This window comes from Myotis yumanensis, unplaced genomic scaffold (assembly GCF_028538775.1).
Source record: "Myotis yumanensis isolate MYYU_CA2020_CCGP unplaced genomic scaffold, mMyoYum1.0.hap1 SCAF_3, whole genome shotgun sequence".
Taxonomy (NCBI): domain Eukaryota; kingdom Metazoa; phylum Chordata; class Mammalia; order Chiroptera; family Vespertilionidae; genus Myotis; species Myotis yumanensis.
The window spans coordinates 65,268,329-65,289,550 of record NW_027223754.1 but is presented as its reverse complement, the minus strand read 5'-3'; the positions used below and the strand labels follow the sequence as shown (position 1 = coordinate 65,289,550).

Genomic DNA, 21,222 nt, shown 5'->3' with positions numbered 1-21,222 from the left:
ATTTTATAATTCTACTAATGAGCAAACTGAAGAAAAGGAGGTAAAAGAAGATGTTCAAAAAGGCAGAAGATGGAAATAATGATTTAGTTAATCTATTTTAATAATTTACTTTTTATTTCACTTAGATTGATAGTAGAGTAGACAAGAATGAGGAATGCAGTTTTGGAGAACTCAAAGTTAAACTATCCTATATAATAAAACCCTAATATTGCAAATCGACCACATGGCAGAACGACCTGCTGAATGACTGTTAACTATGACATGCACTGACCACCAGGGGGCAGGCACTCAACTCAGGAGTTGCCCTGGTCCGGGCCAGCGAGTGGATGGTGTCAGGCCACCAGCCAAGGGGGGTGCCGGAAGCTGGTCCATCCTTGCTGCTTGACACAGTCGCTGCAGGAAAGAAACATCTGCACAGCGTATGTTTCAAGGGACCTGGCATATATAGCATATTGTTCTTAATATGTTTGCTCTCCTTAGTGCTATGTGTTTTAACCAAGGTCACCTCTCCGAGAAAGGTTGTTTCCCCAGGTAGGGATTTTTCCCTGAAGTTAGGGAGGGGATAAAACCCCTTAACTAAATGCCAGGTGGGTAGTTAATCACCTTAACTACAAACAATCACACTTAAGCTACATAATCTTTACTCCCTGGAATGGAGATAAGAAACACCCTAACCTTTGAAATAGAGATTGATAGGATTGGAATCAACTGGTATAAATACAGATGTAACAAGACAACAGGACACAGAACCGAGAGACAGAGAACCTAGACACAGAACCTAGAGACAGGACTTGGCTGGAGATCCTACACAGAACCTAGAGACAGGACTTGGCTGGAGATCCAAGACAGAACCTGGACACAGAACTTTGCTGGAGAACCTAACCAGAACTTCGCTGGAGATCCTGACCAGAACTTGGCTACAGAACCTCTGGTGGGAGAACCTTGCTATGCTGATCAACTGAACGCTGACCCCATGTCATTCCTTCTTCGCCGACTCCGTCCACACCTTTGGGGACCCCTGGACCCGCTGGGGTTGGACCCCAGCAGGGGGGTGCCAGTGGGGGGCCTCCAATCATCCTGCCAGTTGCCCCACAGACCGGCCAGGCCTAGGGACCCTACCCTATATATTGGGATCAGTCTCTTAGATTTAAAAATTAAAACCTGGCGAGGCTACTCTAACACTGATAAAACAGGATGATGCAGTGGTGACTTGCATGGACTCTGGCTTGCACATTTTGTGGTCAGCCCTGATTCTGACACTTACAGCTGTGTTACAAAGCCAATTACTTAACTTCTCCTGCTTCAGTTTTTCCACCCATTAAGATGGGGAAAATGGTACTACTGCTTCAGAAGGATAATGTTATGTACGACTTTTTATAATCAGGGCAAAAAAAGGTACCTGTCCTTACAACAGCAAGATGCCTTTCACCTATATGTAAAGTATGGTCAGTGGTGCATGCAGCATCCCGGATTGCAAGAGGGATGTCTTACTGCTGGTTTAGGCCTGATATCCCATGAGGGGTCCCGGATTGTGAGAGGGTACAGGCCGGGCTGAGGGATTCCCCCCACACCCCCAAGCACAATTTCATGCACTGGTCCTTTAGTCATTAATATTTGTTTTTGAAATGCTCTCTAATTTTGCTTGTCTATTAATGTCTAAATCAGTGGATTTGCAATTAAACCCTGATATCTTTCTAATGTGAATATTCAAGGTATATGAAAGACACTTAGTTAACTCTCTGTCATATTCCAGGTCTTCAAAAAAAGTAATTTGCATTTCATACAATTCCCATGATACAAAGTGCAAATTCAATAACTGTTAGTCTTTATTAAATTCCTCTTTTTCAAATATTTGTATGGGACTTGACAATTATCATTGTTAAATTTTTTATCTACTTAATGACCTTGAATTGGCAGTGAATTAGGAAACTAAGGCTCATAATTTAAGTTCTGGCCCAAAATCATGTCAATATTAAATAGTAGGTTCAAGACAAGACTCACAACCAGATCTTCTGATATAAGTGTAGTTCTCCCATGTTCAGGTTACTCCACAGTAAAGAACAAGTGAATCCTATCATATTGACCCTGGTAACAGCTGAGGAGTCACTTTTTCTCTAAAACTATATTTCCTTCTCCCCATGGATTTTCCAAGATGGAAATAATGCAAATATATAACTAGACCTGTTTATCCAGTAATGTGGAATGAGTCATCTTAATTCACATTAACTATTTCTTTTTCTGAGCTTTATTGCTCTGGCCTCTCCATGATTGCACTGCATTTGTTATGTCAAATTTCACATATTAAATGAATGTTAGATTGTGAAAACTTTGTGGATAGTTTGAGATTTACTCATTTTGGTATTGTTAACATCTCTCTCAACAATTAAACGCACATTGGTCAACACAGGAAAATGTGAAGAACTTTAAAATAATAATCCAAATAAGCCCTGGTATACCTAAAATTAATAATAACTGATGACAATAATACTATACTTTTATATATATTTTCACTATTAATAAAAATGTTTTTAAAAGTAATATCAATAAAGTAAGAAATCTTACCTAGACCATGTCGATGTGTTGACATCGGTGGTAAGACAGTCCAAGTCTTTGTTTTGGGATTGTAACATTCAACAGTGTTCAATGTCTTTAAGCCATCTCGACCTCCAATTACAAAGAGTTTGTCATCAATAACAGCCACACCAAACTGCAATCTCCGGCCATTCATCATCCCTGCCTGGATCCACAAATTTGTTCTGAGGTTATATTTCTCTATGGTTGTAGCTCCTGATAAAACAAAATCACATAGTCACCATTTACTACTACAATGTACAACTCGATCCAGTTGTACAAATTATTAGTAGTGTAAATTTAGGATGTGAAAATGCTCTTTTCATGTTCATTTTTCTTAAAGAAAACATGTCAGAAAAACAAAGGGAGTAGTAATTTAATTACTACTACATTTTCTCTACCCGGTGGATACTTATGATCAAATAGACACAAATGTTCAGCTTTTTTGAATTACATATTGGTGTCATGCTAAAGTATCAGTTAAATAGAATAATTTGGGGCATAATACAGTTCTAGCAGTAGATTTTACGAAGTCCCTCTATCACTGTTTGCCATTTAAAAAGTAAATCATAATCCTAGCCTGAAAAAAAATTAACCTTTTTAATGCCTAAGCTATGCATATTATATGTAATTCTGAGAGTTAATTTAATAAACTATTTACCATGTTTCTCTTTAAATTTGTCTTATGCATAAAAAACAAAACTTTTAAAAGTCAATTTTAAGATATGCAAACAAATGTCAGTTATGCTTGTTTTGTTTTGTTTTTAATCCTCACCTGAGGATATTTTTTCCATTGATTTTCAGAGTGAAGAGGAGGGAGGAAGAAGAGAGAGAGAGGGAGAGAGAGAGAGAGAGAGAGAGAGAGAAACATCAACTGAGATAGACACATCGGTTGGTGTTTCCTGCACTTGCCCAGATTGAGGGGTGGGGGGTAAGGGTGGAGAGCAAACCTGCGATGCCCTTGACTGAGAATTACTGAATGCAGGCTGATGCTCTGACCACTGAACAAAACCAACCATGGCGGTGTGATGCTTTTTTTGATCTTTTTAAAAAAATGCATTTGGAGAATACTTCAGTAGAATTTAGAGACACATGATGATCTATTTTTATCAATCATGTTAAAATCTTTCCTAAAAGCTTTTTATGTATAGAGGCCTGATGCATGAAATTTGTGCAAGAGCAGGCCTTCCTTCCCCTGTCCGCTGGCATTGTGAAAATCTCATAATCATAACAACACTTTTTGTGTGCTTAATAAGCAATCAACATCTACATTTCTCCCTGCTGTAAATAGAATCCATTTATAAAATAGTGATAGTCTGATACATAGCTATGTGTAGAGATATAAATGTAAGTATATCATTAAGCTTAATGCTGGATTTTGAAGTGGATATATAAATCTCAAAATCCAGCATTATGTTTGGTTTAAATTAATTTAACTAAATATATATATATATATATATATATGAATGCCTACTTCTCATTCAAAGCCATAATTTTAATTATTTGTATTATTTGTAACAGTTCACCTTAATAACTAAAAATTATTACCTTTAAAATCTTAGAAAAATCAAATATTTAGGGAAGTTGGCAAATTAGATAAGCAAAATACAAAAATCAATCAATGTAAGGTTTTATAAAATGAAAATCACCTAGATCATATAAAGAAGATAACTTATTTCAAATAGTCCACTAAGAAGTAAATTATTTAAAAGTCAAAGCAGCAGGATAGTGACTAGTTCTAGATAAAGAAAAAAGTTAAAGCTATTAAAATAAGTCAATTTGAATGAATGGGAAGAATCATACTAAATTTTAATAACATGACTTGTTATTTTATATGTGAAAATTATTTTCTTACATAATTACAATTAGTAAAATAATGATATTTTGTACAAGGCATTTATAAAATTATATTTGCATTTCTCTAGAAATTCAATTGTAAAATATTAGAAAATACATTTTTAAAAGCCAGACAATCTCTAAATACAAAGGAGTATTGAGGAAAAGAAATGGCCTACTAAATATTTTTTAAAATATTGTATGCATATAGAGATTTAAAAAATTGTTTTATGATGAAGAATAATTACTATGTTAATGAATCTGAGAAGAATTCCAGAAAAAACTCTAATACATCTGTAATAATAGAAGTATAATATGCTAATTAGTCTGGACAGCCAAACGACCTTCCAGACATCCTTCTGGATGAAGCTGCAGTGGCAGGGGCCAAGTCAGAGGCGGTTAGGGGCAATCAGGCAGACAGGTGAGCAGTTAGGGGTGATCAGGCAGGCAGGCAGAGTGGTTAGGGGTGATGAGGCAGGCAATCGGTTAGGAGCCAGTGGTCCTGGATTGTGAGAGGAATGTCTAACTGCTGGTTTAGGCCCGATCTTGCAGGATTGGGCCTAAACCGGCAGTAGGACATCCTAACCCAAGGGGTCCTGGATTGTGAGAGGGTGCAGGCTGGGCTGACCCTCCCCTCCCTGCCCCTTGTACAATATTGTGCACCAGGCTTGTAGTAGAAGAATAATATAATAAATATGGCTGTTCCAATTAATGTAAAACACTTTATTACTCAAAAGAAGCAATGTTTAGATAGCTAGGTATCCTTTTGAAAGAAATGAATAAGCAAACTTGGACTCTGCCTATTCTTTATACCAGAATGACTTTAGCTGAACCAATAACTAAAGCACAACACACATGGCCACAGAACTCACCAAGTGTCTGGTTCTCTTTTCAGGGCTCCACATAAATAAACAGAGACAGGGATACTTTAAAAACAACCTGCTCTGGGTCATGCACTACAAAACCTTAAATGTTTTTGAAGATAAAAAGGAGGTGTTTAATTTTTACTTTGAGGTGGGAATAAAATCAAAGGCCCATGAGGGAGAGCCACAAGACCCAGAAATTATATTTATCTAAATATGTCACATATGAAATATACAAGCAAACAAAAAAACCAAACAAACAAAAGGCTAAGAGCATTAACAACAAAATGTTTTTATAAATATAACAAAAGATTGATTTCCCTGATACATAAAAAGATTTTTTTAATAAAACAAGAAGTAAATATACAGATAATCTATAATAGAATTGTAGACTTGAAACTTACATACTTTTATTAATCAATGTCACCCCAATACATTAAATAATTATTTTTAAAAAGAGGTGAATTGGAAACATTAAATAGAAATAGGCTAATGACATGAGCAGGCAATTAATATGAAAGCTATGTTCATGACATGCAAACTTCAGAAATGTATTTATGCTTTCCTAACAATTAAATAATTCTAAAAATTTCCAAAAGGGTTAGAAAATGTAACATTTTGATGTTGACATCAAAACCAGCTGGCTGCTCTGGCCAGTGTGCCTCACTTGTTGGGCTTAATCCGGCACACAAAGGTGATTGTTTGGATTCTAGGTCAGAGTTAGGGCATATACGTAGGTTGTGGGTTCAGTCTCTGGTTGGGGCAGGTAAGAGAAGCAATCATTTGATGTTTTTCATGTCTTTCTTTCTCTCTCCCTTTGTCTTTCTAGAAAAATCAGTAAATATATCCTCAGGTGAGGATTAAAAAAGTAACAACAAAACAAAACAAATCGCTGGATGATATTAAATTGATGCAACTTTCTGAGAGGTGTGAAGTGTGTGTGTGTGTGTGTGTGTGTGTGTGTGTTGTGTGTGTTGTGTGTTTTAAAATACATAGTAAATTTAGGAAATAGGATACTTGAGTTTTTATTTTTAACTTCCTATTTTATATATTTTGCCATACATATGTCTTAGTGTTATAATTAAAATACTAATTTGTTATATTTAAAGACAGCTTTTGGTATTGCTAATAATGTCCTAAGAAATGGACTTTTTTGGAAAGGTAAGCTAAAGATGGTAGTGTTGTGATCATCATTACTTCCAACAAAGTGCTCATATCTATATACTAGTATACAAAAGTCTAAGCAACTGAACAACTGAATGACTGAACAACTGGACAACCAGTCACTCTGATGTGCATTGACCACCAGGGAGCAGATGCTCAATGCAGGAGCTTTCCCCTGGTGGTCAGTGAGCTTCAACAGCAAGAGTGCCGCTCAGCTGACTGACCCGAGAACCTGGCATCTGGTGTCCGTTGGTCAGCTGAGTGGTGCTCCCGCTGTGGGAGTGCACTGACCACCAGGGGGCAGCTCCTGTATTGAGCGTCTGCCCTCTGGTGGTCAGTGTGCATCATAGTGACCAGTCAACTGGTCATTTGGTCATTCAGTCCCTTGGGCTTTTATATATAGAAATATTTTTCCTATACATAAATACCTATGATAAAGTTTACTTATAAATTAGGTACAGTAAGAGATTAACAAAAATAACTAATAGTTAAATCGAACAATTATAACAGTGTATTGTGATGAAAGCTGTGCAAATGTATCCCTTTCTCTCTCTCTCTGATAACCCATTTGATAATTGAGAAGGCTGCAAAGTGATTAATGGGTGGGTAGCAGAGTGCGGAGATGCAGGACTAAGGGTTGATTCATGTCCTGGGCAAGATGGAGGTACACGATTCCACCAGGCTACTCAGTACAGCATGCAATTTAGAACTTATGAAATGTTTAGTTATGGAATTTTTCATTTAATATTTTCAGAGCATGGTCGACCATAGGTAACTGAAACTGTGAAAGCAAAACTTTGGATAAGGGGAAAATACTGTAGGTTATTAAAATACCTTAGGTCCCAACAAACACTTTCCACATAATTATATTAGAATGTTTCTAGCTTTCATTAAAAATATGGGCACTGGTGAATGAAAGATTAAATGCCTATAATGATATTTGAGTTCTAGTTCTTAGTATTACTGAATGTATGGCAGAAATACAATCATTAAAATGTCTTTTCATAAGTGTAGTAAAAGAACAAGAGTTCTCCACTTAACCTGTAAACTCCTGCAAAATACATGCTTGCCTTTTTCATAAACCAGCACCCACCTTTACCAAGATATATTAATTGAAGGCTCCTGGGATCTACTGATATTTAGTCATTTCAAGGTGAACGCTTAAATTAGTAACACATTAGGTAAAAGTATAATGACTTCTACTTATCTTTAAATCTTTTACTTCTTATTTTCTGTGAGTCTCTAACATAGCAGTAATTTAAGCTAGCCCTGAGGAGTCTCATTCATTGCCATAGAAGAGCCACACAGTGGAGGATTAAGATTGGGAGTGCATAAAACACATGCACAAACACACACACAGGCTTATTCCGCTGTGGATCTCAAGTAATTCCATTACTGCATATTCACAGGGAGATTGATAAAAATAATGTGCTAGGTAGTCAAGGATTTATAAATATAGTGGTCATTTTATTACAACACATGAATTTATTATTCAATCCACTTTCATTGAAAGACCTACAGAATGTATAGTGACTTGGCCCAATTCTATGACAACTAAAAAGTAAACTAAAGTTATTGATAGACTCAATTTTGAGAAATTTGACCTACAATTTTAAATTTAATCTACCCTCAAAAGGGACACAAGAAATAGTAACAGCCTAGATAGTCACCGAGCTTTGTCTCTTTCTAGTGAAGCTGAGGCTACGAAAGAATACTTTGCCGATAGATCATTCACTTTTCACCTGAGAGAGCCTTTTCTTCACTTTTCAGTGAAGTCATGACTTCCGGGATCTGAAAGTTTCTTGTTTGCTGACTCACTGGGAACAATATAAACAACTGACATTTAACTTAACATATGAGCATATTTTTTTTCCTGATTCTAAACATTGTTTAAATAAATAGATACTTCAACTTCATTTAGTTTTTCCCTGAGATCTTTGGGGAAGTATGGTGCTTCCCTAGAATATTGCTTAGCGGCCCAGTAAGGAGACATCTATTCCATAAAACAATCCTTTGTGTCTGAAAAACAAACCGGGCTCAGGCTGATATGATGTCATTCATGGTTTTCAGTTGTTCCTATGGCTCTGTGCAAACTGATGACCTTAAACTGGTAATCTCTAATGATATGCTTCAAGTTCAAAAATAAAGTACTGAAGTGGAACCAAAGTGACTGAACGGAGTTACTGAGGCAGACATTCAAAAGGGCAAAGATGAAAGAATACGCTTTCTCTTATTGTATTGCTTTTCTTCAAAAAAAGTTGCACAGTATTTTTAAGTTATTTCTCCCACCTAATTGCAAATGCTCAGGGTTTTTTTCTGACAGGGGAATGCTAAGTGAATCATTTTCTTAAGCCACATGATGATAACTATTGAGTTAAATGCTTTAAAAACTACCCAGTTGTAGGACTTCAGTATGAAAAGCTTTTCTTTAAAAGTTCTTGATAGAACAGCTTGTCCAGTTCAAGCCAAGGAAGTAAAAATCAGGTCAAGATGGTTAATTCTACCTCTTTATTTCACTTTCCATTTTTGCCTTTCAACAATACTGATAATAATGCAGAGGAAGGAGGCACATTCAGGATAAAATGACCCAGCAAAGTCCTTTGAATAAGAAGAGAAATATATCAGGAGTTATCCCGAGGTTAGATAATTTTTAAATTTTAGATATGTGAAAATCTCAAGTACACATCAATTATATTACCATGATATAGGCTCTATAATAAAAGATTCAATAAAAAAAACTCAAGAAAATAATTTTTATTTTATAATTAAGAATAGAAGCTTTTCTGGTCTTTATGTTTTTTAATTATCAATATTCTCCTTATTACTAGCTTTATTAATAAAATTTGTTTTGCATTCATGTGAAAGAGGTAGGGCTGTCTCATCAGACACCAGGCTTAGTGAAAATCGATAACTGACCTGTGGCTGCGACTAGGCTGTCAACAAGGAGACAATGCAAATACACAGAAATAAAAGACAGTTTAATTCTTCTCTTGTCCACTCAATCAATTACTATCTAAGAGAAGAGTCACTGCCACTGTGACCTTGACATGCCATCCGCCTACTTGGTATATCTTTGACTGGGCTCCATTTGGTGTTCACCTCTATCTCCCATAAGATGATAAGCAGCACAATGCAACAGTGCTATTTTCTTAAGTGCTTTTCTCTCTTTTGCATTAAAAGAATATCAATTTGAAACATTTTCAGCTTTTAACTCTTGGCTTAATCTTTTCCTTTTTGTAAACTAAATGGTTTGGTAAATGCCTTAGTCCCAGCCAGAGACCCTGTGCTTGCCTGCTGCCACACTGTGTGTAGGAAGCGCACAGTGGCTGCTTCAAGTCAAGAAGAAAGTGATGCCTCGTAGAATCTTGATTCTCCTTCAGCCTAACAGAGGAGGGCTGTTTTTTCATAGGCTTGTACCTACAAGAAGGACTTTGCAGTTGCTATCAGCATTATACCCTAACATTCTAGTCCTATTTCTCTGTAGGAAACAGCATAATTCTACACTAGCTCCTCAAATACAGCAGCCCTGGCTTGCATGTTTCTGATATCCATAAATTTCAGTTACCATGATTTGGTTAAATAACACCAATCCCCCTATAAATTTCAGTTACTATAATACACGGGTTGGCAAAGTAGGTGACTAGTTGTGAATATGTGAAACACAAAGTTTATTCTTGTTATCGTCTATTAATTCTTGTATTATTTATTTGTATTACAACTATAAACCTACTTTTGCCCACCCCTGTTTTTAACTGTGAGTAATTTGCATAAAGTATAAACTTTGCTGTTAGCTCTTCAGCCCACAGATGCACATCATAATCAGTGGCCAATCATGTCACTTCTCTCAATGTCAGAAAGGTGATTCATTATTGCACTTGTGTTATTGGGTTCATGCACAGGCTATTGTGTTGCCTTCTTGTCTTCTAGTGATAGAAGTCATTTTACAACATAAAATGGATAATTAAAGTGAGAATTGGCCAACAAAGATATAAGTGGAGTATAAAAAGAAAAAGTGATAATGCTGGAATTAAAATTACAATGGAATCTCAGACTTCTATACCAGAAGGTTAGGGATTGCCTCAGGAGCTTTAAATAAGCCCATCCTTGCCCTAACTGGTTTGGCTCAATGGATAAAGCGTCAGCCTGCAGACTCAAGGGTCCCAGGTTCGATTCCAGTCAAGGGCATGTACCTTAGTTACGGGCACATACCCAGTAGGGAGTGTGCAGGAGGCAGCTGATCGATGTTTCTCTCTCATCGATGTTTCTAACTCTCTATCCCTCTCCCTTCCTCTCTGTAAAAAATCAATAAAATATATATTTAAATAACCCCATCCTCAACGTAAAGAACTGGGCTTTCTACACAAAAGAAATTGGAATCAACCCTGTTAAGCCTTCCACTGAAGTCTGCTTGTATCTTTTCTCCACTCACAAGCAGTCTGAGCTTGCTCTCAATACCTCAAGGAATGCTCGTAGGCAGATAAGCAGGTAGCGCAGGAGGTTGCTTATGATGGGACATTATAAACATGCACAGAAACTGCCTACTCTAGCTGACAGTAAATTGGAGTTGGGTCAAGGGAATGTGACATTTGGCAGCAGGAGTTCCTAGAACTATGGTAGAGAGGTCTACGTTTTCTATAACAGTGGCTGGAAAACTGTTCCTGTAAAGGGCTAGAAAGTATCCTCTTATGGGACTCTTTGTTGTAACCATGTAGTCATTATAGGGGGAAGCAACCATAAACAATGGCTAAACAAATGCGCGGGTCTCAATAAAACTTTATGGCCACTGAAATTTGAATTTTATGAAATGCAAATGTTCACTAAATGCATCATGAAATATTATTCTTTATTTGATATTTTCAACTATTTTAATATAAAAACCAAAGCCATACGAAATAGATGGTGGGCTAGATTTGGCCTGTGGGATAGTTTGCCAACTTTTATTCTTAACCGTTTGAGTCCCAAGCAGCGCGATCGCGCTGCTGAGATTTTATGTCGACAAAACATACGATTCGTTTTAGTCCCAGGGGGTATTGAAAAAACACTGTTGAAGAATCCCAAACAGCGCAACCGCGCTTTCTCTAAATGAGTACGAAAAGACCCAAACAGCGTGATAGCGCTTGTTTTATTTTATGTCGAGGAATACCAAGCAGCGAGATCGCGCTGCTTGGGACTCAAACGGTTAAATATCAATACAATATAAATATTCAGAGAAAATGGCACTTTAAAGATGTTTATTGGTCATAATAATGTTGAGAAGTCTTCATTTTAGAAAGAAACAGATTGAATTTCCACATAGAAATTTATATAAAATATTTCACTTATCAGAGTGGCCTTTTGCAGCCAACCTTTATAAATAGCAACACTGTCCACTCATCCTGACTCTCCATTACCCTTTCTTTATATTATATTTCATTATAATTCATCATCACATTAACTATAATAGCTTGTATGCTTGTTTATAGTCTCCTGAAGATAATTTAAGCTCCAATAGGCCAGGAACTTTTCATGTTTAGTTCGCCAGAACCAAGAACACTGACTGGAAATTAGTAGGTACTCAACAAAAGAGTGAGTTGATAATCCGGGAACCCTAGAAATGCTTAGAAATGGATGGTAGAAAGACTACAATTATAATCCAATTTCATAATTGATATATTTCAATTATTAAAGCACAGATCTTTTAAAAATCTATTGTTTTACTAATTTAGGAGGAAAAGCAAAATTATCAGAAAGGTACATTTTCTACTCAACATGTGAGCACCTAAAAATGATTTTAATCCAATAGAATTATAATTAGTAAGACTGCAAATATATGGCACCATTACTTACTCATGAGCATGCTTTAGAGGTAGACGATTTTCTCCAATGTTGTTTATGTTGGTATAAAAATTTTTCCTTATGCAATATGGTGATTATTTATATAAGTACCACTTATATGAATATCTTATTGTCTCATTTTCTCTCCTGTGTCAACTCACTATATTTCATAGAACCCCCTGTAATCTCATGCCTCCAAAGTTCCTAGATGGCTTCACCTTATTCTATATTATGATTAGGAAATTCAGCCACAGGTTGCTACTGAGTTCTCTTGTAGTCTCTTTGATATCAAACATGTTTGAATGACATGTAATAGTTTAGTCTCTTTACATACTCTACCTCATTTAATTATAATAAATTTTATAGAAATAGAACATAATACTGAGAAAAAATAAAGTGTACTAGAATTTTAAGTGACACGCATAGATTTGAACAGGCATTTTTCTGATTTTAAAGACTGCTTTTTCCACTAGGAATGACACCTGCTTTCGAAGACCTCTGGAGTTCAAATCAGAATCAACCTGGTTAAGCCTTCCCCTACAGTCCGCTTGTATCTTTCCCCCATGCACATGCTTTCATTTCCCCACTGGCTGTATTCCAGCATGACAATTTCTCTCCATTTTTGAAGATGTCATATTTCTTCAACTGTAAAACTTCACATTTGATGTATCTCTAGTCTGGAATTTACCACCATAACCACTCTGACATTTCAATAATGTGCTAAACTAATGCCTAGTAATTCTTTAGATTTCAGCTAGAAAAAAAAAAAGACAGCATCAAATACTTCCCTTGCACTCCCCTATTTTTCTACACTAGACTGGGATGGCTCCCAAACATTGTACTGATTGCAATTGCAATTTCCTTCTGATAACACCCATTTTACTCATAAATATTTGCCTTACTATTTGTTTTCACAGATTAACTTGGCAGCTCTTGGAGACAGGGTTCATATGCATAATGTTCACCATGGTCACAAGTTCTTAGCATAGAGCTTGGCACAAAATAGACGTGCATCATTGTTGAATGCATATATATCCTATATAAAAAAGGCTAATATGCAGATAAACCGGAGAGTGGAATGACTGGTTGCTATGACATGCACTGACCACCAGGGAGCAGATGCTAAATGCAGGAGCTGCACCCTGGTGGTCAGTGCGCTCCCACAGCGGGAGCATTGCTCAGTCAGAAGCTGGGCTTATGGCTGGTGAATGCAGCGGTGGTGGCGGCGGAAGCCTCTTCTGCCTCCACGGTAGTGCTAAGGATGTCTGACTGCTGGCTTAGGCCCGCTTCCCAGGGGAAGCGGGTCTAAGCCAGCAGTTGGACATCCCCCGAGGGCTCTAAGACTGTGAGAGGGCGCAGGCCAGGCTGAGGGACTCCCCACTCCCCGCCCCCCTAATGCATGAATTTAGTGCACCAGGCCTCTAGTATGAATATAAGAAGAAAGCAGAGGAGAGGACAGTGCTCTGAATTTTCATAATATCTACAGAAAATTGTGCCCATAATTTATCAGTCCCATGAGATAGCATCTGGATCCCAGTGTTCAGTGAGCTAAAGAAGAAAGCAAGGCATGTTTACATAGTCCTTTCTAAGGCATAATTTAAAGAGGTAATTTCAACAACTCACACCACATATTGTATATCATATGGTTTTGTATTGTATTATATTGCTTTTTAAATTAGTCACGAAAAATTAATTCGAATTTTTTGGAATACTACATTTATATTCTTCCTTTTTCTTTTCTTTTCTTTCTTTCTTTCTTTTTTTTTTTTTTTTACGTTTTGTTGATTCCTTTCCTTTGCCTCAATACCTTTCAAGAAAAGACAAAACAATTTTAAGATAAAATACTAATGTTTATTTAAGGAAAACACAAGTTAATAAGGTGTGAAAAATACTCTTAAACAGTAAAAGCACAATGGAAATATATGGGATTACCTTGAAAATGTCCTAGATACTCTTTAAATACCCTGAGACATTGGGGTTCAATAAGTTTCTGCTTCACCAAAAGGAAAACAAACAAAAAAAAGGCTTTCTGAGGTTTGCTATTAAGTGTTATATTTTTTATTTAATTTTATGAAATATATTTAATACCCAATACTTATCGGGCTGAGGATATGGTAAAAATTCTTAAAGGTTTCTTCAAATAATTTAGTTCTGTTTTATTTCTGATTTAATCAGGAAATCTTTTTAAACACCTTGTATTATAACATTCTTTTAAGCCTCTAACTTACTGGATAAGTGTATTAATAAACAAACAGTTTTATTTAGTGCTAAAATGAAACACATTTATAATTCTTATAAAAGTTCATTTTTAAATAATTTCTTTAATCTCAAAAGACTACTGTGTAAGATTAAGGAAATTCAAATTCTGGCAAACAACTTAACTAATTAGATTCCATAGCTCAAATTTTTTTATGTTCCAATAATTGTATTAATTCACCATGTTTAAAAATTCAAGTTAGTCACATGCTTTTGTTCTTGAATAATAGTGATTTTTGTACTAACATTTATTTATTGTTTATTTTTTAGTCCTAGCCATAAGCTGACCAAATTCAACCAATGTTTTTGATTATTTATTTATTTAAATGTTATATGTACACTCCAAAAAATGCAAGAAGGAAGACTTCCAAGCTCTTTTTAGAAGGCAAGCATTATCCTAGTTCCAAAACCAGACAAAGACACAACAAAGAAAGAAAATTATAAGCCAATATCCCTGATGAACATATATGCTAAATTCATCAACGAAATAATAGCAAATTAGATCCAGCAATATATTTAAAAAATCATACACCATGACCAAGTGGGATTTATTTCAGGGATGCAATGTTGGCACAATAATCAATAACCAAAAAATGTGATACAACACATACACAAATTGAAAGATTAAAATTACATTTTCATATCAATAGGTTCAGAAAAAGCATTCGATAAAATTCAGCACCCATTTTTGATAAACACTCTCAGAAAAGTGGGAATAGAGGAATCATTTCTCAGCAAACATCATGCTCAATGAGCAAAAACTAAGAGCAATTCACTTAAGATCAGGAACAAGACAGATGTCTGCTTTCACAACTCTAATTCAACATAGTACTGGAAGTCCTAAGCACTGTGATCAGATAAGAGGAAGAAAAAAAAAGGCATCCAAATTGGAAAGGAGGAAGTAAAGTTGTCACCATTCACAGATGACATGATATCCTATCTAATAAAAGAGAAACATGGTAATTAGCCGTATATCCACTACCCTTCCCATTGGCTAATCAGTGAGTATATGCAAATTAACTGACAACCAAGATGGCGGCCGGCAGCCAGGCAGCTTGAAGCTAACAGGGAGGCTTGCTTGCTCCAGTGACTGCGGACTCGAACGTTCCCCACCTGACTTGCGGGCCTCTCAGCTGCAACTCTAAGCAACTATGTTGCAAATATAGAAGCTAAACAAAACCCCAGAAACCTGCTTTATTCAGCCATGCTTCAGCCAGCCAGACTGCAACATTGTATCAAATACAGAAGGTAAACAAAGGCCAGCCGAGGTCTCAGAGCTAAAGCTGGACCAGAATAAAAAAAAAGAAAGAAAAAAAGGAACGGTTGGGAGCTTCAGTCAGCCGCCAGCATGAAAATGGCCCTCAGCCCCTCAGCCAGACTGCCCAGGCCCCCAGTGGGGACCCCCATCCTGATGCAGGACACCCGTCAGGGCAAACCAGCCGGCCCCCACCCGTGCACCAGGCCTCCATTCTATATAGTAAAAGGGTAATATGCGTCCCGGCACCGGGATCAGAGTGACAGGGGGCAGCGCCCAAACCCTCTGATCGCCCTGCGGCTCTGTGTGTGACAGGGGGCGGGGCCACAACCTCCCTATCCACCCTGCTCTGTTTGTGACAGGGGAAGGCGCCCCAACCCCCTGATCAGCCCTGCTCTGTGCCTGATGTGGGGAGCTCCCCAAACCCCTGATCGCCCTGCGGATCTGTGTGTGACAGGGTGCCGCGCCCCAATCCCCTGATCAGCCCTGCTCTGTGTGTGATAGAGGGTGGCGCCCCAACCCCCCCTCCCCCCCGCCACGGGCCCTGCTCTGTGTGTGACGGGGTAGAGACATAACCACCCCATCGGCCCTGCCCTGAGTGTGACAGTGGCGGCGCACCAACCCCCTGATTGGCCCTGCTCTGTGTGTGACAGGGTGCGGCGCCCCAACACCCCTCCCACATGGGCCCTGCTTTGTGTGTGACAGGGTAGAGCCCTAACCTCCCCATCGGCCCTGTCCTGAGTGTGACAGTGGCGGTGCCCCAACACCCTGATCGGCCCTGCTCTGTGGGTGATAGAGGGTGGCGCCCCAACCCCCTGATCCGCCCTGCTCTGTGTGTGACAGGGGGAAGTGCCCCAACTCCCCTATCGGCCCTACTCTGTGAGTGACAGGGGAGAGCTCCTCAACCCCCTGATGGGCCCTGCTTTGTGCGTGACAGGGGGTGGCGCCGCAACCTCCCCATCGATCCTGCCTTGAGTGTGACAGGGAGCGGTGCCCCAACCCCCAATCGGCCCCACCCTGAGCGTGACTGAGGGTGGCATCGCAACCTCCCGATCTGCCCTGCTCTGTGCATGACAGGGGGTGGCGCCCCAACTCCCCAATCAGCCCTGCTCTGAGCCCAACCAGGGGCTGCACCTAGGGATAGGGCCTGCCCTCTGCCACCTGGGAGCAGGCCTAAGCCAGCAGCTCATTATCTCCTGAGGGGTCCTGGACTGCGAGAGGGCACAGGATGTGCTGAGGGACCCCCTCTCTCCCCCCCCCCCCCCCGAGTGCACCAATTTTTGTGCACCGGGCCTCTAGTTGCATATATAAAACACTACTCCACTAAACAACTACTAGATCTAATAAGTGAATTCAGGATACAAAATTAATACCCAGAAATTGGTGGTATTTTTATACCAATAATTAAATATCAGAAGGAGAAACTAAGAAAACAATCCCATTTACTTTGCAACAGCAACAAAAAATAAGGTACCTAGGAATAAAGTTAAAAAGGTGGTAAAAGATCTATAGTAGGAAAACTATAGGACATTAAAGAAAGTAGGTGATGATACAAGCAAGTGAAAGCACATATGTTCATGGATTGGAAGAATTAATATCATTAAAATGCCCATACTACACCAGGCAATCTATAGATTCAGCAAAATACCAATAACAGCCTGGCTGGCATGGTTGGTTGAGCATCAACCTATGAACCAGGTCATGGTTTGATTCCTGGTGAGGGCACATGCCCAGGTCGCAGACTCAATCCCCAGTAGTGGGTGTGCAGGAGGCAACCAATCAATGATTCTCTCTCATCACTGATGTTTCTATCTTTCTCTCCCTCTCCCTTCCTCTCTGAAATCAATAAAAATATATTTAAAAATATATGAAAAAATAATAACATATTTCATAGATATAAGACAAATATTCCAAAAATGTATATGGAACAACAACAACAACAACAAACCCTAATAGCCTCAGCAATCTTGAGAAAGATGAAAAAAGTTGGAGGTATCACAATACCGGGTATCAAACTATCCTACATGGCCATTGTAATCAAAACAGCGGTACTGGCATAAGAACAGGCAAATAGATAAATGGAATAGAACAAAGAGTCCAGAAATCAACCCACACCTCTATTGTCAATTAATATTTGACAAAGGAGGCAAGAACATACAATGTAGTAGTAAAGATAGTCTCTTCAATAAATAGTGTTGAGAAAATTGGACAGGTACATGAAAAAAAAAATGAAATTAGACCATCAAATTACATCACACACAAGAATGAACTCAACATAGATGATAGTCTTAAATGTAAGTTGTGAAACCATAAAAACCCTAGAAGAAAACATAGGCAATAAAATCTCAGACATCTCTCATAGCAGTATTTTTGCTGATATATCTCCTAAGGCAAAGGAAACAAAGGAAAAAATAAACACAAAGGACTACGTGAAACTAAAAAGCTTCTGCACTGCAAAAGAAATCATCAACAAAATGAAAGGGGAACCCAAAGTATATTTGTCAGTGATACTTTAAAAAAGGGGTTAATTTCCAAAATATGTAAAAACTTTTATAAGTCAACACCAGGAAAACAAACAATGCAATAAAAAAATGAGCAAAGGACTTGCATAAACAGTTCTCTAATGAAGATGTACAGATGGGCAATAGACATATGAAAAAATGCTGTGCCACTTATCATCAGAGAGATGCAAATTAGAACTACAATGAAAGAACATCTCACACCTGCCAGAATGGCTATCAGCAATAAATCAAGAAACAAGTGCTGGTGAGGATGCAGAGAAAAGGGAACCCTGGTGCAGTCTTGGTGGGAATGCAGACTGACACAGCCACTGTGGAAAACAGTATGGAGTTTCCTCAAAAAATTTTAAAAAATGGAACTGTCTTTTGACCCAGAGGTCCCACATCTGGGAAAATATACTAAGGATCCTAAAAAAGCAATCAGAAAGAATGTATGCACACCCGTATGTTCATAGCAGCATTATTTACAATAGTGAAGATCTAGAAACAGCCCTAGTGCCTATGAGTAGATGAGTGGATAAAAACAAAACAGTGGTACATTGACACAATGGAATACTACTGGACTGCAAAAAAACAAAACAAAACAAAAAACAAAAAAACCCCACAAAAAACACACACAAGGAACTCTTACCCTTTATGACAGCATGGATGGACCTGGAAATCATTATGCTAAGCAAAATGAGCCAATCAGAAAAAGACTACCATGTAATCTCACTTATATGAGGAATCTAATGAACAAAATAAACTTACAAACAAAACAGAAGTAGAGGAATGGATACATGGAACAGTCTGACAGAGGTCAGAGGGGAGGGGAAAGGAGGACTGGGAAAAGAAGATGAAGAGAGTAGCCAAAGAACATATATACATAGCCCATGGACACAGACAACAGAATGATGCAGGCTGGGGCCTGAGTGGAAGTGGGCAAAGGGGGGACATCTTAGGGGTCATATATAATAGTATCTACACTAATAAAAGAGAACCATGCTAATTGGTGTCACTCCACTACACCCACCAGCCAATCAGGATGAGTATGAAAATTAACCCAACAAAGATGGCAGATCAATTTGGATACACAGGCATGGAGCAAAGATTGAAGGCTCCGGCCCCAGTGAAGACTGAAGCCAAGCCTCTCTGCAGCCAGAGCGGAGAAGCCTAGCCCCAAGGCTTGGCTTCTCCACTGCGGCCAGATCAAAGGCCTAGGTCCTGGGTGCCAGAGGAAAACCGGTGCCAGCAGCCAGGGGAAGGAAGGCTTATTGCGCGAATCTTCGTGCAATGGGCCTCTAGTCAACAATAAAGAAAGAAAAAATGTTATGTGCTCACAATACAATAATATACAGATAATGGATTATTGAATTGTACACCTGAAATCTATACAATTTTATTAACCAATGTCATGCCAATAAATTCAATAAAAATAAATTATAACAATAGTTAATAAAGATGCTATGCGCAGCTTTACAAATGGAATAGATTTTGTCTGGGCATTCTTTCTGCAGAATACAGTATTCTTTAAAAACAGATGTCACTCTCCACTTCACAAAGTATATGATTGGGCCCTGTGCTGTACACCTGAGATTAATGCAGAATGGTACTGAACATGAGCTATGCTTAAAAACAGTGCCACTCCTTTGTCCTTAAAATTCAATAAACATGTATAAAACTATTGCCCATTTATGAACTCAAGAGATTTGAATGAATGTATTTATTGATAGTCACTGGAAATCAGGATATTTACTTTTATAAGTAAAATGAATTTATAATGTTACAATAAACTTTGCATACATCTACTCTAAGAGATGGCTAATTATGTCATGTGGCACATTATTTGCTGTTTATCACTCTCATAAGTACAATGTAGATACAGGTAAATATTTGTTTTCTTAAGTTGAAAAAATTTATTTGGCATTTTAGTATAATTTCTAACTTTTCAGTCAGATTTATACCTGATGTTTCCCGTTTTAGCACTTTAAAAAGAGGATTTTAAATCTTTATACCTTTCTTTCAAACTTCTGACATGTTTTCTTAAAGTAATGGTGCATATTAGTGAGAGAGAAATGGAGGACATAGGATGACAGGGAAGGAGAGAGAGAAAAAGGAAGTGAGATTAATGCCATTTTCTTAGTTCTTACAGCAACATATTATTTACACTTTAAAAGTGATGGTTATGCTTATTATATGTTATTATTTTAATGTTCATTTAATATGATAATTATTGGAAATCAATATCCCAGTTAATAAGAGTTAGGCTTTTGAAAAAATTAAACTAGTTAAAAGCATTTAATATCTACAAGATCTGTCCATTAAGACTAAAATGGGAATGTATCATTCTCTACTGATGATATTAAATTATTTTTTAATTACATACATTATTATTATTATTTAATATATTTTATTGATTTCAGAGAGGAAGGGAGAGGGAGAGAGAGATAGAAGCATCAATGATGAGAGAGAATCATTGATTGGATGTCTCCTGCATGCCCCCTACTAGGGATCAAGCCCACAGCCCCAGCATATACCCTTGACTGAAATTGAACCTGGGACCCTTCAGTCAGTAGGCCAACGCTCTATCCACTGAGTCAAACAAGCTTGGGCTATTCACATAAATTATTAGCTACTATTTATAATCTTACTTCACAGAGGTTGAAGTAAGTTTTCTTGTTTCTTTCTGATTCTTTCAAAGCAAAGCTCCTTTAGTAGAAGTTGATTATGGGATCACACTCTGTTGAGAGCATCCTATCTAATAAAAGAGAAACATGGTAATTAGCCGTACTTCTGCTACCCTTCCCATTGGCTAATCAGGGCGATATGCAAATTAACTGCCAGCCAAGATGGCGGTTAACCGCCAACAAAGATGGTGGCTAATTTGCATACTGCAAGCAGGATAGGACAGCGCTATTCTGCCTGCCCCGCTGCCATCCAGGCCTGCTCTCTGTGACCCTGATGG

General features: G+C 37.9%; 1 protein-coding gene across 1 annotated transcript in view; it reads right to left on the bottom strand.

The window, feature by feature from the left end:
• KLHL1 (kelch like family member 1) overlaps positions 1-21,222 on the bottom strand; it is a 380,716-nt gene that overhangs the window by 72,985 nt on the left and 286,509 nt on the right. Inside the window, exon 7 of the mRNA XM_070408965.1 lies at positions 2,563-2,787. Coding sequence (XP_070265066.1) covers positions 2,563-2,787 — 225 coding nt within the window. The remainder of the gene's footprint in view (positions 1-2,562; positions 2,788-21,222) is intronic.